Raw genomic sequence first — 16,925 nt, 5'->3', positions numbered from 1 at the left:
CCATCCGCTGTTTCACTCCCCAGCTGGCCAAAACAACCAGGGTTGGGCCAGGCCAAAGCTAGTAGTCAGGATTTTCATCCAGGTCCCCACATGGATGCAAGGACTCAAGTACTTGGGCCATCTTCCACTGCTTTCTCTGGCACATTAGCAGGGAGCTGGATTGGAAGTGGAGCAGAGAGACTCAAACCAGCACTAGCCCACAAGCATCGCAGGCAACAACTTAAACTGCTATGACACAAAGCTGGCCCTGAAGGAGGAAATTTTATGGCGAAGGTTCAACAAGTAGAAAAAATGGAATCAGGGTTCTATAATCTGAAAATCCACCTCTAGGTTGCAGGTTCTCTCTTTGATAGATCCCTGCCCAGGGTGCATCAATATATCACGTCTCCAAAACTTACCTGGATGTTTATTCCAGGGCCTGATTCAGGGATGGGGAATGTCCAGCCCATGGGCTCTACCAAAGCAACTGCAGACAGGGCTTGAAGTTTAATATATCTATAGCAGGCTAATTTTTCAGTTGATAATTTTGCATGGCTGGCAAATGATGTTATAAGTATCCAAAAAGCCCTTGGCAGGAAAAAAGTTCCCCACTCTGGCCTACATGATTAAAGAGTAGTGACTTGGCATCCTTGGCCTCCAGCTAGAGTTCCTGCATCAGCTTACAGCATGCAGCTCAGCTCCACTTTAGTGAGGCTGCAGGACAAACAGAAAGCCCTGCATACCCACACCAGAAATGCAACCCTTTGTTCAGTGCATGCATGTAGCAGCTGGGGTCTCCCAAACAGCACACTCAGGGTAAGCAGTGGAAGGTTTAACAAGGAGACTCTGCACTAAGATCTGAGCAGCGTGTCGGGGCACCCAAATGACAGAACAGTGCCTGAGAACTGTTACTGCTTGCAGGTCCATAGGGACAAGGAGAGGAAACAACTCTTGCAATCCAGAAGAAAGTCCCGAAAGAAGGCCACCCTGAGATGAGCTATGTCTCTCAGTCACAGATGTTGCCACCCTTCAGGGAGCCCAGTAGGGTCCCCACAATTTCTTGCCCATGCACCCTACTGGCCTACATCAGGTGGAAGCCACTGGTCAGTGTCCATGTCCCAAAATACAGAGAAGAGTTAGAAGAGTAAACTGAGCAGGGAAAGGAAAACACCCAGCCACGATGTATGTGTGCAAAGCTGTGTGATCCAGGAGCAAGAGGGAGTACAGAGGTAGTGTGTTTTATACTCTAAGAAGTGATGTAAATAGAACTGGGAGAGGACTTGAGAACCCTAAGTTACTGAGGTGTGTGGATAAGTCACTTCTCTCTGGCTTTTTCTTCACTGGCCTGGGTGACCACTAATAGTCCCCCCCAGCTATACCTCTCTCAGATGTCTTGCACTGAACTTTATTTAAATGCAGGGTTCCCATGCATGGCAGCTGGGTGACTTTCTACTCACGGCAGACCCTCTTTTGCAGTGCTCCTAGGTACAAAACTCCGATGGCTTTCTCCTAGCTCACCGTCTCCTAGAGCAACCTCAAAGACACCTCTGGGCTGGGCCCTGTGGCGCAGCAGGTTAAGCCACTGTATGGGATCCCACGCTGGAGTGCTGGTTCAAGTCCTGACTACTCAGCTTCCAGTCCAGCTCCCCTGCTACTGCTCTTGGGAAGCAGAAGATGTTGGCTAAAGCACTTGAGTCCTTGCTACCCGCTTGGGAGACTCAACTTGAGTTCCTGATTCCTGGCATTGGCTCAGCCTGGCCCCAGCTATTGTGGGCATTTGAGGTGTGAACCATTGGATGAAAGATATCTGTCATTCTACCTTTCCAATAAATAAATCATTAAAAAAACAACAAGGGCCTGCACTGTGGCATAGCAGGTAAAGTCGCCATCTGCAGCACTGGCATCCCATATGGGCAACAGTTCAAGTTCTGGCTGCTCCACTTCCAATCCAGCTCCCTGCTATCCCTGCTAATGGCCTAGGAAAGTAGTGGAAGATGGCCCAAGTGTTTGGGCCCCTGCACCCATGTGTGAGACACAGATGAAGCTCCTGGCTCCTGGCTTCAGCCTGGTCCAGCCCTGGCTGTTGCAGCCATTTGGGGAGTGAACCAGAGGATAGAAGATATCTCTCTCTCTCTCTGTAACTCTTTCAAATGAATAAATAAATCTTTATTAAAAAAAAAAAAAAACAACCAAAAGAAGATGTCTCTTACCAACTGCACTCCCATTCCTTGATGTCACAAAGGAGAGGAGAACATCACGCAGGCCATCTCCATTCACATCAGCCAATTCCAAGGGAGACAGGTCCCCACCTGAAACACACAGAATAAAGAAAAAGGTCCTGGGCATTTACTGCCACCCAGTTCTCTGCTGCCAATCCAGAAAGCAGATGGTGCCTGCAGAGAAATCAGGCAGACTTCCTGGTCCTCAACAAGACACACTTGCTTCTCCCTGTTCTTCCCACTGAGTACACTGAAAAACCCTGCACATTATACAGAAACCGAACATAAGAAAGGTGCAGAGAAGCAGACAGACCAGCTAGAGACTTTAAGACCCAAGGCATGACAATTTAATTAGTGCCCTGGGTTTGCTTTTGGCTTCATATATCCTGGGCAGGGAGTTGGAGAAGCCAGCAATGCAGACATGCCATAAATGCAAATAAAACAATCCCAGGAAAAGCTGGCCTCACTCTTATTATTGGTGTGGTAAAACGTTTAAGAAAAGGAACAACCAACACCAAATGCAGGATAGCAGAACCCTCTGCTAGGCAGAGTAGGATGTGGTCAGGAGGAACCACAAAAGTCTCGAGAATGTTCTAGAGCTTAAGCTGGGTGGGGGATATACCCACACCTTGTTATGAATCTTCACCCAGCATATAAATATTACACACGTATTAGGAGAAACAAAAGATGAAGACAGCAACTTTTCCGGAAGTGAACTCAACTGTGATCAGAGATAAAACATTTCCAAATCAAGACCACGCAAGGAGCCTGGGGACAGCCCTCTACAGCAGACAAGTGACAGGGCTGCTCAGCAGGGCTCCCATACAATCCCCAGTCCCGAGCAAGAGGTGTTAACTGAGCCTGCTCCAAAGGGAGACAAAAATCATAGAAAAGTTGGCAACTCGCTTTTACATGAGATGATTTTCAAACCTAAATGAAGTCAGCAGAGGCCCGGGGATCAGAGACAAGAAGCAGCAGCCCTCAGTAGGGCTGGCCATGGGCTTTACTCCTCTGTAAATGGCCCTCCTACAGCTTTGCATTCCAGGAACCAGCAACCCGGTGCAAACCTGATGCAACCCAGTGAAGACCACAACACAAGAGAGTGATTCCCAAGAGTCTACAGGTGTAAACTCCATCTGGTGGTTTTATTTCCAGCCTTCACCTCCTTCCCACCACTACCCGCCTCCCCGACACACACACCAAGCAGAATGCTGTAGGACACGCGTCAGTTTGTAAGACCTGGAGGGAAATTTCAGTGCAATCAGACAGACCATGAAGTTTTACAGAACTAGGGTGGAAGATCCTGCAGCTCACCTGCCTGGGAGCCCAAGCGGCGGCTCCAAGTGCTGTGCAGATCTCGGGGGGGACAGGGGATCAGGAAAGCACACAGGAGAACCAGGATCATGGAGACCCCCAACGCTAGCAGAAAGACAGACGTACGCACGTAGGACACGAGCGAGGACGTTGTCTTCTGCTCCAGGCCCCCAAGGGGCTCGGAGGGGAACCCCTCCACAGTGACTTCTGAAAGGTGTGGTTTTGCAGCCCCTGCAGCCTCCACGTCTGAGTCAGGCTCGGGGGCTTCCCCCAGTGCACTCTTGCCATTTTTGACTCCTCCGTTCTTCTGCTGCAAGTTAAGCACAAGATCGTCCTCGCTCTCGTCACTGTCCGCCTGTGTGAGGGGATCGTACTCCCCTAGGTCTGGGCTCTTCTTCCCTGAAAGACACCAGGACAGGAGGTCAGGGAGGCCTAGGAAGAAGTTCTCACCAAGCATGACAGGGCTTGAGTGTGGCCCCCAAGGTTCACTGTGGAGAGCTTGGTCTTCAGGGTGGAGATGTTGAGAGGTTGTGAGAATCCTGGGAAGGGATTAATGTAGGTCTCATGAGACCCTGAGTTAGTTCCCACAAGGGGGTTGCTACACAACAAGGGTGGGGGACCTTTTGTCTGCCAAGAGCCATTTACACATTTATAATACCCTTCACAGTCCACAGAAAAGCATCAATCCAAAAATCAGCCTGCTGTAGATGTACTGAATTTTGAGTCCTGCCTGCAGTTGCCTTGGCAGGGTCAAACTAAATGATTTCGCAGGCTGTATACAGCTGATGGGCTGGACGTTCCTCACCTCCGCACAAAAGAACAAGTCAGGCCCCTCCCCTTTCTGCCTCTGGTCTCACCATGGGATCTTCCCTCTCCCAGGATGCCATGTGCTGTGATGGGATGCAGCCAGGGTCCCGTACCAGAGGCCAAGTCAATGGGGCCACCCAGTCCTAGCTTTTAGCCTCCAGAACCATGAGCTAAATAAATCTCTTCTTTTGATAAAGCATCAACCTTGGCTATTTCATTATAGCAGCAAAAAACTAATATAAGGGTACATCAAACAGCAGGAAATGAAATGACAAGGGTTTTTTGTTTTTGTTTTGCGGCAAAAACATGTGAAATCCATGCATAACTTTTTCATCATAGGCATTTTCCATGAACTTTTTGAATACCCCTCATACATATGGCAACTGCAAATACCTAGGAGAACAGATGGAAAAAAATCAGGCCTGGGCTTGGGTGGCTCTCGTAAAACATACACCAGCAATGGGGGTGAGGGAGAGGGCTTGAGGGACAAAGAAAAGCACAGTGCTCCAGAATGACTGTCTCCCTGAGGTTAAGACAGAGAAAACAGCAAACTTCCAATGGGATCAGTACTGTGGCACAGCAGGTTAAGCCACTACCACAGGAAGTGCCAATGTGAGTCCCAACTAGTCCACTGCCCATCCAGCTCCCTGCTAAAACTCCTGGGAAAGCAATGGCAATGGTCCCTACCACCAAAGTAGGAGACTCAAAGGAGTTCCAGGCTCCTGGCTTCAAACTGGCCCAACCCCAGCCATCTGGGGATGAAAAGATGAAAGATCTCTCCCTCAGTGTCCTTTCCTCTCTCTCTCTCTCTCTCTCCTTTTCTCTCTGTTGTTCTTTCAAATAAATAAAAAAGAAAGAAATCTTCAAGAATACTCTTACTTGCTGGCATCTCAGTAATAAACAACACCATGGCCCCTGAATCAACTTCCCATACACCCAGTGTGCAGGCTACCATAGATTTCCTTAGAGCTGTGATATGCTAATCCTTCCTGGGAGACTTTCGAGAACAATTCTGCTCTGTGCGCTGCTCCAATTCTGCTCTGTGCGCTGCTCCTCGCAGTCCAATATTTCTGGCTTCCCAAGTGTTTCTATGGAAACAGCTTAGTTAATGCTGCACGTCAGCTGGAGGTGCTTTACGGAAACCTCGCCTCTGTTCCCACTGTGACGCCAGCGCCCTGCCAGTAAACAGGGTTTACCACAGTGCTGGGGGGAGGGTGGGCAGTGGAGCAGGAGTGCAGCTTGGAGGACCTGTCCTGAAGCTGGTGTGCAAAGCAAGCTCCGTGCTTTACTTTGACTGTATGTTGATTTGGGGTGGCTGAGAGAGAGAAATTACAGGGAACCTGAGTGCACCCCTCCACCCCTTGGCCCTCACTGAATGATTTTACAGCCTTGCTTCATGCTATATAACCAAGAAAGTTTCTGTTTTCTGGAAATTAACTGTACTAACAAACTTTCTTGTATAATCTTTTGCTCAGAAATTGAAAAAGAAATAAATAAAACACAACCCAGTTGATTAAAAAAGCAGGGAGAGGGGGAGGGAGGAAGGGGGGGAAAGGGGAGGGAGAGAGGAGAAAGGGGAGGGAGAAGAGGAGAGAGGAGGGAAGGGAGGAGGGGAGGGAGGAGGGGAGATGGAAAGGGGAGGGGAGAGAGGAGGGGAGGGAGGGAGGGGGAAGGGGGAGGAAGAGAGAGAGAGAGAGGGGGGAAGGGAGGAAGAAAGCATTTCTAACCCCTGGTTCACTCCCTAATCTAAATGCCCATAACAAGCCAAGGCTGGGGTCAGGACAAGGTGGAAACAGAATTCACTGTGGAGTCACCCAGGTGGGTGGGAGGGACTCAGTTACTTGAGCCATCACCTGCTGCTTCCCAGGATGTGTACTCAGAAGCTGGAATCCGGAGCAGAGCCAGGAGTCAAACCCAGCACTCAGATCTGGGATGCAAGCATCCCAAGCAGTGTCTCAAGTGCTAATATAAACACTGATCCCAAGAAGAATTCTTGGTGCAAATCTCTGTCTCTGGGTCACTGCAATGATGTCATTTCATAGATTATATCTCAGTTTGCTCAACTCAGGGAATGAAGTAATAAAACACTGCATGGAGGCCAGAGGTGGGCAGTCAAATTCCAGTGTGAAGTTTAGTATTTGGCACATACTAAATCAATCAATGACTGTTTTTTAAAAATGAATATCCAAAGAAGTACTTTTGCAACATTTACTACTTTCCAAAAAAAGGAAGATATTTTATTTCATTATCAAAGCTAATCATTTTATCTAATAAATATTCAATTTAATTTTTAAAGGAGCAAATTATAAGAAAATAAACCTATTATTAGGAATGTAATTCAAAACAGTACTTCCAGGATATGTCATAAGGTCATCAGGTTCAGGACAGTCTCCTACAACTCACATTGCTGCTCTACAAATCAAATTATTTTATTACAAATCAATTATTTTATTAATTAGTGCATACCATTCCCTAACCATCTCAGATATTTGTAGTAATTTGCAAACATAGCCACAAGTTATTAAAATAACTCCAATATGTTCTAAAGAGGTTGCTTTATTTTCTAAGATTTACTTATTCATTTGAAAGGCAGGGTTAGAGAGACAGAGAGAGAGAGAGAGAAGGAGAGAGAGAGGTTTTCCATCCGCTGGTTCACTCTCCAGATGGCTGCAATGCCTGGAGCTGCACCAATCCAAAGCCAGGAACCAGGAGCTTCTTCCAGGTCTCCCACCTGGGTGTAGGGGTCCAAGGACTTGAGACATCCTCTGCCGCTTTCCCAGGTCACAGCAGAGAGCTGGACTGGAAATGGAGCAGCTGGGACTTGAACCGGCGCCTATATGGAATGCCAGCACTGCAGGCGGCAGCTTTACAGGCTAAGCTACAGTGCAGGCCCCTGCTTTATTTTTTAAAAAACTAAAATATACCTGATGATGAGCCACAAAACATGGAATATATGTATGATGGAATATTATTCAGCCTTAAGAGAAGGAAGTTCTGACACATGCTACAACCCATATTAACCTTGAAGATATCATGCCAGTCTAAAAGACAAACAGCGTGAGCTTCCACTTACGTAAGACATCAAGAGTCGTCATACTCAGAGACACACAAAGAAGAACGGTGGTCTCCAGGGTCTGGAGCAGGGAGTGTGGGGAGTCACCTTTTGTCAATGTGGCATTTCTGCTTCACAAGGTGAAAAGGTTCTGGTGGTTGACTGCACAACAGTGCAGACATACTCCTGACTGTGCACTTACAAACAACAAAGAGGGTGCTCTGATTTGCGGATGACTTAAGTGCCCCACAAAGTTCCATGCACTGGGGGGCCTGCGCTGTGGCTCACTTGGTTAATCCTCTGCCTGTGGCGCTGGCATCCCATATGGGCGCCGGGTTCTAGTCCCGGTTGCTCCTCTTCTGGTCCAGCTCTCTGCTGCGGCCCAGGAAGGCAGTGGAGGATGGTCCAAGTACTTGTAGCTCCAGCCGTAGCAGCCATTTGGGGAGTGAACCAACGGAAGGAAGACCTTTCTCTCTGTCTCTCTCTCACTGTCTATAACTCTACCTGTCAAATAAATAAATAAATAAAAGTTCCATGCACTGGAAGCTTGGGCAGAGGTGAGACCTTTAAGAGGTAGGGCCCAGTGGGAAGCCAGGTCACTGGGGGTCCTGCCTTGCAAAGGGAGGAGAACATTTCTCATGAGGCCTTGGTTAGTTCTCAAGGGTTGTTATAAAAGCCAAAGCCTGGCCCCTCCCGGCTCTCTGGCACCCTGTACTGAGACATGATCTCGTCCTCTTGCACAGGCTCCTGCATTGCCATGGCTATCATGTATCAAAGCCAAGGGGGTCCTCATTGGAGCTAAGCTGATGCAGGTGTCATGCCCTTGAACTTTCAAAATTGTGAGCTAAATAAAACTTCTTTCTTTATAAAGTTGCCTGCCTCAGGCACTTTGTTACAGTAACAAGAACAGAATTCAGATGGTGAATTTTATGGTATGTTTATTTTACCACAATTAAAAACAATTTTTCAAAAAGACTATCTAACAAAGAGAAAACACACACAGACTCCTCAAATCTCAGAGCTGGCAGAGACTCTAAAGATCACATAACCCTCTCCACCCCTTATTCCAAACCTACTACTCCTTCCTTCCAAACACATACCAGGCAGTCACTTGGCATTCACCCACATGTATCCAGCCTTAAGCAAACCGTTGTCCTCCAATCTGGAAAACGATTCTTTACATTGAGTCACCAATCTGCTTCTGGGTGGCTGCCCATTATCTGTCCTCGTTTTAATTTCTGGATTCCTCGGCCACATCCAAGTCCTTCAGAAGCTTGACACTATCAGCCACAGAGACTAATCACACAGTATTTGAGAGCTCACTCTTCACAAGTGAACAAACATGGAGCCCAACCTCGCTCTCTCTCTTATTATACACATGCCCTCAAATTTCTTAACTTCCTGGGTCTCATTTTTCCTTTATATGAAATGGAATACTATTCCTACTTTATATAATTGTTATGAGGATTAAATAAGATAATATATGCATGGTTCCTAGTGGCTGGTTTATCACCATACTCAAAAAATTTTAGCTTCTATTATTATCATTACCATTACCATTGTTGGCTCCCAACTGACCTCACCAGGTCTCCCCATCTCCAGGTTAAACATCTCTACCTCTTTCAACCCAGAAGTACTGTCTCAGCTACGCTCAACACCTTGGTCACTCTCCTCTGGACAGAATGATTTGTCAGTGCTGGATAAAGGATGGTGCCCAGAACTGCATCCAATCCCAGGTGGGGTCTGACAAGAGAACAGGAGGGAAGGACAGTTCTCCCTACTCCAGAAAATATGCTACCAAGCAATTACTGTAATCTTAGTTCTGTTGGCAGTCACAGAACATCACCAATTCAAGCAAAACTCCCAAGCATTTAAACGCATACTCAGACCATTCTGTAATTGTGCAATTGGATTTTTAGTATCAAGTGAAAAATTCAGTATCAACATCTACTTAATTCAATCTCACTAATCAGTTTCCATATCTGCAACAATCACACCAGCCTAAAACAGCATCTTTGCCGAAGTGGTAGCATTAATAAAATACCCGCTAACAAAAGAATTGAAAGGAAACTCATTTTTATCACATTATATTACTCAATGATAGTTCACAGACAAGAAGGAAGAGAACTTGGCTCTATATGCTACAAAAATGTAAAATCTTTTAAAAGTCCTTAATAATACTTCATAAACAACCCTTGAGAGGTATGGCAGCTGCTACTGAATTAGTCTTTGTTGAAAAATTACAGGTTTCTAGTTGATGATAGCAAAGGAAGGCATTTCTGACATACTCTCTTCCTTCAAATAAAATGGGGGAAAGAAAGAAAACAGCTTCATTCCCAAACAACTACTTATGAACAACTACTCCTGAATGGAACCAGAGGTGCACATTTGGGGCAGTGGTTGAGACAGCAATTAGGATGCCCACATCCCTCACTGGAGTACCTCGACTTGAGTCTCAGATCTACCTGCAATTCCAGGTTCCTGCTAACGCAAACCCTGGGAGAGAGCAGTGATGGCCTAAGTAATTGGGTCCCTGCCACCCACAGGTGAGACCTGGATTGAATTCCTGAATCCTGGCTTCAGCTTGGCCCAACCCCAACCATTACAGGCATTTAGGGAGTGGACCAGCAGACAGTAGCTCCCTTGTTCTCTTCCTCTGTACCTTTAAAAAAAAAAAAAAAAAAGATTCCTAAGAATTGAGGAAGCACAGTAAGAGTTGGCAAATCTTTCTGCAGATCTTAAGCAATGAGCAGGGTTCAAAGAATTAATGATAATGATGATAACTGGAAACTCATTAAGTGCCTACTATCCTGGATACTGGTCTAATCATCTCACATGTATTGCTTCATTTAACCCTCACAACCCTACATGGTGGGTATTATCCTCATTTAATCAAGAAGAAATCTAAAAAATAGAGGTAAACTGCTGCCTAAGATCACAGCACTAACAAGAAGAAAAGCCAGGATTCAAACCCAGGTATTTCACTGTAGAATCCACTTGTTCTCACCAACAAGTTACACTACCTCCCTTGTGACACAGAGCCCAAACAGTCATCTCCCGCTTTGAAAGACAAGGACAGGGGTCCCCGAAGCACCAATAACCCCCTTCAACACCCTGTAGTTAAAAACGAGGTAAGACTGAATGAGAAACACTGCAAGCTGATATCTTTGCAAGAAGGAAAGTTGACAGGACATCAGGTCAGGAAAGTAACTGGAGGCACAATCAGTTCTGAAGAGGAGAAAGAAAAGAAAGAAAAGAAAGAAAAGAAAGAAAAGAAAGAAAAGAAAGAAAAGAAAGAAAAGAAAGAAAAGAAAGAAAAGAAAGAAAAGAAAGAAAAGAAAGAAAGAAAGAAAGAAAGAAAGAAAGAAAGAAAGAAAAAAACAAGCATACTAGACCCATCAGGAAACACAGGTCAGTCAACAAACTCAAAGAGGGTTAAGTGTCACATTATAAAATTATTAAGCAATGACAGGAGAGCCAATATAAAGAAGGGAGCAGAACAGACAATAACCAAAGAAAGACAAAGTTGGCATTGAAAAGGGCCCAGATTCCCTTTCAGAGATCAAGAAACAAAGGTGAATTTGGAGTTCGGGGCAATACACGGATAATTGGCACAACAAACAGAAGCAAACACTCCATCAGCACTCCAAGACCTGTGACAAGGAGGTAGCCTCCGGTTGGCCATGACAAGGAAGAGCAGTGGGAAAAGGATCTGAGTTAGCCTAGATTCAGTTCCTGCTCCCTTCTGCCCTCGGCTCTCTCCCCAGGCATCAGCCAACTGCTAGCTGGAAAACAACTGCCCCATTTAAATTCAAGCATTAACCAGCAAGGAACCGCTACCATTGGTACTCATTCCAGAAGATTCTTCAGAGTTCTGCAAATATTCAAGGAAGAAATGACAGTGAAATAAAGCGAACAAAATCAGCCAAAGAAAGAATGCTGGGCAATCATATCAAGATGGAAGAAACAGTGAACACTCAACAGAGTTCAAGAAATTAAAAATGGTTTCCGCTGAAATAGGAATTCATGGGATGATATCATCTTTCTAAGAAGAAATGACAATTCAATTGAAAAGGCAAACAGTAAACAAGCAGGGCAAGGTGAAACAGCGGGAGAAAATAACACAATGAGTTTAGAAAAGAAAGCATGATGGGCCGGCGCCTTGGCTCACTTGGCTAATCCTCAGCCTGCGGCGCTGGCATCCCATATGGGCACCAGTTCTAGTCCCAGTTGCTCCTCTTCCAGTCCAGCTCTCTGCTGTGGCCCGGGAAGGCAGCAGAGGATGGCCCAAGTGCTTGGGCCCTGCACCTGCATGGGAGACCAGGAGAAGCACATGGCTCCTGGCTTAGGATCAGCACAGCGTGCTGGCCGTGGCGGCCATTTGGGGAGTGAACCAACGGAAGGAAGACCTTTCTCTCTCTCTCCCTCACTGTCTAACTCCATCTGTCAAATATTTTTTTTTAATTTTAAAAAAAGAAAAAAAAGCATGATGGGAATCAGCATAAAGAATTAGACATTGCCAAAAACAGAGTCTGAGACACAAAGGATAACCATGTGAAAATTAAGGCAAAAGGAAAACAAAATGGAAGTAACATCAATGAGCACTTAATATCTACTCTTCCAGCCCCTTCCATGTCTTCTCTCAGTAAATCCAAATAACTCTTCCAGATGGACGCACAATCTCCATTTTGGATATTTGTAAACTGAAGTTTGGAAGTTGAAGCAAGTGAGCCATGGTTAAACAGCAAGTTTAAACCCTGGCAGTCTGGCTTTATAGTCTATACTGGCTGTCTGTGTGGCTCCCATAGAAAAGATCAAGGCTTTAAAAAGACCAGAAAGTGACAGATACTGAGAAAACAGTAAGCCAATATGGGCATAACTGAAGAACAGAAAAGAAAATGAAACCAAAAGCAATATTTCAAAGAGATGTTTTTATAAGTTCCTGCGATAAAGCCCTAAAGCTGCAGAGTAATGAGTTCAGAGAGTCCCCAAACAAATGCACACAAAATTATCACTTCCGAGACACATCCTGGAATTCAAGGGCAAAAAGGAATCCTACAGGGCAGCCAGGCCAAAGGAAAGAGCGAAGTCACCAAGGATGGAAACAAAGCACAGGCAAGTTCTCCCCAGGAACATACAATGCTGAAAGAGCAATACCTAACACATCCTCAGAGAAAGGACAGGTGGCAAAAGTTCCAGAACTCTGACCTGGCCATGTCATCTCTGAAGCACAAAGGCCAGCGTGAGAGAGCTCAGAGCTACCCGTCTCCTGTGTCTTCCTCTGGAAGACCACAGGTGATTCAGGGCCAGTTCTTCACCAACCTTTCAAGAAGGCTAACCACTTATTTTGACAATAACATGTTATATATAATTCAGATCATGTAAAAACAAGCCTCAGCCTGATTATTACAGACTGCCAGTTCTTTTTTTTTTTTTTTTTTTTTTTTTTTTTGAGAGGCATAGAGACAGAGAGAGACAGACGACTGAGAGAGATCTTGCATCCACTGGTTCACTCTCCAAATGCCCACAACAGACAGGGCTGGGCTAGGGATAAAGCCAGAAGCTGGGAACACAACCTAAGTCTCCCTTATGAGTGGCAGGGACCCACCACTGCTGCCTCGCAAGGTCTGCACTGGCAGAAAGCTACAGTCAGGAACCAGAGCCAGAGGCAGGAATCCAACCCAGGCACTCTTGTGTGGGATGCAGGTATCAACTACTACGCTAACCTGCTCCAAGACTGCAGGTTTTGATTAGAGAAACCCTAACTAGACATTTTCTCCCTCTGTATACTCACATAAAGACAACAGGAGAGAAGAAAGCACGAAGAAGCCCTTTGAGTTTCCTTCAGTCCTACTCACCCTGAGGAGCTTGATATCAAATCCATGCTTCAAAGCTTAGGACACTCAGCCCTTACTCTTGTTGCTTTCTGCCACAGCCCAGATTTTTTTTTTTTTTAAGATTTATCTATTTATTTGAAAGTAATACTTGAGGGAGGGAGAGGGAGAGAGAGGGAGAGGGAGAGAGGGAGAGGGAGAGAGGGAGAGGGAGAGAGGGAAAGAGGGAGAGGGATTTTTAATGAATGCAAAGGTTTCCAAGAATAAGGGGGATGGCATTAACCCCACAATACATCAATATAAATGAGATTTCTACCACCATTGGTTTTCCTCTTGAGTAGACTAGGGGTGTTGGTTAACAGCATTTACAAAGCGATGCAGAGGCAAACATAAATGAGAAAGTGATGCAATTATACCATCCCCAAATGTTTTTCATGGCACGCTACCAAAGCCTATTTATTCTATAATATATGCTAATCTATACATTTACTATACCATACACTTTAGTGCAACTAAAGGTAAGTAATTCATATCATGGCACAGTTTATCCAAGGGCACATAATCACTCTAGGTTACACATAATAAAACAAACCTTAACAATAATATTATGCTTTCATAGCCCCTTCAGTGTTTGACCTTCAAACTTTAAAGCAGGATAACTGTGCCACAGGCTTTACGCATGTCAACACTATGCGCCTGTTACTAATTAACCTCACCTGATGCATGAGAGCCAGCTTTCCATCCTGCACTTGGTGAAAGGATGGGAGCCACTGAAATACATTCCTAGAAACTGCTCCTTCCTCCTGAGGTTGCCATCATTAGCTCACTCATGACTGCGTCGGGCCTTCTTCAGGTATCACACTCATCAGTGAGCATGGTGCTAAAGGCGCTAACAACAATAGCTAACATTTATTGAGTCATCAACCCATCTCAAAGGTTAATAATAAGCCTCTGAAGTACATCCATCCCTTTTACTATTCCGAAAGGTAAATATGCAGACTAGCATGTGCAGAAAGTGACTGTTCCACAGTGACACTATCCTTGCAGATCAGAAAACCAGGGGCTGGCGCCAGGGCTCACTTGGTTAATCCTCTGCCTGCAGCACCGGCATCCCATATGGACACCGGGTTCTAGTCCTGGTTGCTCCTCTTCCAGTCCAGCTCTCTGCTGTGGCCCAGGAGGGCAGTGGAGGATGGCCCAGGTGATTGGGCACCTGCACAGCATGGGAGACCAAGAGGAAGCACCTGGCTCCTGACTTCGGATTGGTGTAGTGCCGGCCATAGCGGCCATTAAAAAAAAAAAAAAAAAAGAAAAGAAAACCAAAGCTTGCTGGGATTAAGGAATTAATTAGCTGAAGGCTGGATCTGAACCTGAGCCCGTCTTCTCTTAGCTGCCATCACACACACACACACACAAATAGTCAGGCTGTTAATCAAGGTAATATGACACAGCAGCCCAAACAGCAGTTCCGCAGCCCCAATTATAGGGTACCCAGAGAGAACTGTAAGGAAGCAACTTCTAATACAAAAGCTAAAACTTGTATTTTGAGTGGAAGGGAGAAGGCGCAGGAGGGAGACAAACAAAACTACAATTGAAAAGAAAGCTCAGTTCACATAAAAGGCTACACATACAGCCACAGCATGACATACCTCCAAACCCAGGTCCAAGGGCAAGGCTACGGGAATCCTTTTACCCAGCCCTAGTTACCGACAGTAACAATGCCACAACTCAAGAGTTTCTAAAGCAAGACTTTCTCGTATTATCATCAAAGAATAACAGTTGCCTATGCTGAAAAAAAAAATGTTTGTAAATGATAAAGGATAAAAAGAAAGAAAACTAAGCACATCTAATATTTCATTGCCCCTTTGGGAAGCTATCACCCTACACTAAGGCTATCCTCTTCAAAGGAAACCAATCCTGCAAGTATAGGGACATGTCTTCCATTTCATGTCAATGTTATGCACACATTCCAAGACAGATATTATCAACGTTCTTTCCAATGTCCCTGTGAGCCCTTGTGAAAAACAAATCTGTCCCAGGTCGTGAAGTCTGGGAACAGGTACTTATGCTCATCATACACTCAATGTGTCATCATTCCAGGCTCCAGGCCTGTTTCAATGCTGCAGACTGTTAGGCCCTAGCACACCAGCACTGTGTAAGGCCCCGGTAACCTCACACTGGATACTGCAACACCCAGCCAGCCCTTTCTAACCATGCCAGCGAAAGCAACTCCTTTTCCCTCTAACAACTTAAGCTACCTGCAAACACAGGTTTATCTCCAATGGTCAACATTTATTGAGGCAGAACAGCAAGTTTTTCGGAAGCCTTCATGTTTACAATTTACACAGGCAGAATACATGCACTTCTATCAAAATAGCAAGTTTCTAACTGTACAGTCCTATTCTGACGGCTTGAGAGAGAAATGAAAGGAAAAATAAATAAATAAAAGCGTGGAGCTGCTGCCCAAAGTACTGAATCAGCTCTGGAAGTTGTTACCGGCACTAGTGTTTCCTTAAAGAACATTCCACACATTCGCTGCAACTTACAGGTGCCAAATCATTCCCCATGCTCGGCCTGGACAGCCAGGAGCTGACCAAGTGGTACCAAAAGCTCGGGATCTACAGACAAAAGACCCCTGAGGTTCAAGGTTTCCAGCACTGCCTGGGTGACCCTGGACAACCTAATTAGCCATTTTCCTAATTTTCCTATTTTCCCCTTCTGTAAACTCGGAAGAGACATACCTGTCCCACCTAGCTCACGGCTGCGTCACTGCTGTCACTACGAGGAGAGGCCGTCCCACGGAGGGTCACCAGCTGCCCAGTCGCCCCCTGCTCCCGCCCAGATCCGGGACAGGGCAGAAGCTGCCGCAGTCCTCCGCGGTACCTCGTCCTCGGCGCTCGGGGAAGGATGCTCCCTTCCCCAACCCTTCGCAGGAGACGCCGGCGACGCGCGCTCTGACGGTCACTGCCGGAGCGGCTGCCGTCGGCTCCCGGTCACCCGCCCCGCGCGCCCCCGGCCGCCCTTCCCCGGGGTCTCCCCGATTGCCGCGCGCCTGCAACCCCCGATCCGCCGGGCGCCCCTCCCGCCTCGTGGTGGAGCAGGGACCCCCCAGCCCGCGGGGACTGCGCCCGCGTCGCCTCCGGGCGCCAGCAGCTGCGCCCAGGCCTCGCATGGCCTTGCCCCGACAGCCTCGCCTCCCCGTCTTCCCAAGCCCGGCGTGGGCAGGGTGGTCGAGGGGCTGCGACGCCTTCTTACCCGGGAGCTTGAGCGCCCTGGACAGCACGGTCGCCATGGTGGAGGCCCCGGTGCGCGTGCGCGCGCCCGCGTCTCGCTGGGAAGTGTAGTTCGCCGCGGGGCTGGGACCTGGAAAGGTGGGAGCCGCTGGGGGCGCCGAGCCTGAGGGAGGCGCCTCGGCCGCCCCGCCCACGAGCACGCCCACGGCCCTCGGGCGCTGCGAGCCCCGCTCGCCGCATCAGTTCACTGGGACAGACGATAGCTACGACGTGGGCTTAGCAGTAAGACTGGAACGAGATAGACATATAAGGAGGCGTGGGCTGTGAAATGCGCGTGGGGTTTGGTATCGGACAGACTGGATTTGAGTCCTCCCTGCATCCTTGCTACCTGGGCCATCTTGGGCAAGGCGCTTGGTGCGTGTAAGCTTCGGCTTCGTTTTAAAAATGGAGACAGTACTACCTACCTCACAAGCTTGCCGCGCGAATG

At 46.9% G+C, this 16,925-nt stretch overlaps 1 protein-coding gene across 2 annotated transcripts in view; it reads right to left on the bottom strand.

Annotated features, from left to right (window-relative positions):
• The window catches only part of FAM234B (family with sequence similarity 234 member B), a 43,962-nt gene extending 27,347 nt beyond the window's left edge, over nucleotides 1–16,615 (bottom strand). The window contains exons 1-3 of one of the 2 annotated variants that reach the window (XM_008259606.4): nucleotides 16,461–16,615; nucleotides 3,513–3,911; nucleotides 2,190–2,288 (exon numbers count right to left, since the gene is read on the bottom strand). In XM_008259606.4, coding sequence (XP_008257828.3) covers nucleotides 2,190–2,288; nucleotides 3,513–3,911; nucleotides 16,461–16,497 — 535 coding nt within the window. In that variant the 5' untranslated portion in view covers nucleotides 16,498–16,615. Of the gene's footprint in view, nucleotides 1–2,189; nucleotides 2,289–3,512; nucleotides 3,912–15,946; nucleotides 16,141–16,460 lie in introns of those variants that run through there. The other variant, XM_070048459.2, reaches the window with a different exon arrangement.
• Between the last annotated feature and the right edge of the window lie 310 nt (nucleotides 16,616–16,925).

The sequence above is a fragment of the Oryctolagus cuniculus genome, chromosome 9 (assembly GCF_051225735.1).
Source record: "Oryctolagus cuniculus isolate XC-2025 breed Fujian yellow rabbit chromosome 9, ASM5122573v1, whole genome shotgun sequence".
In the NCBI taxonomy this organism is placed as follows: domain Eukaryota; kingdom Metazoa; phylum Chordata; class Mammalia; order Lagomorpha; family Leporidae; genus Oryctolagus; species Oryctolagus cuniculus.
This window is presented reverse-complemented; position numbering and strand designations above follow the sequence as displayed.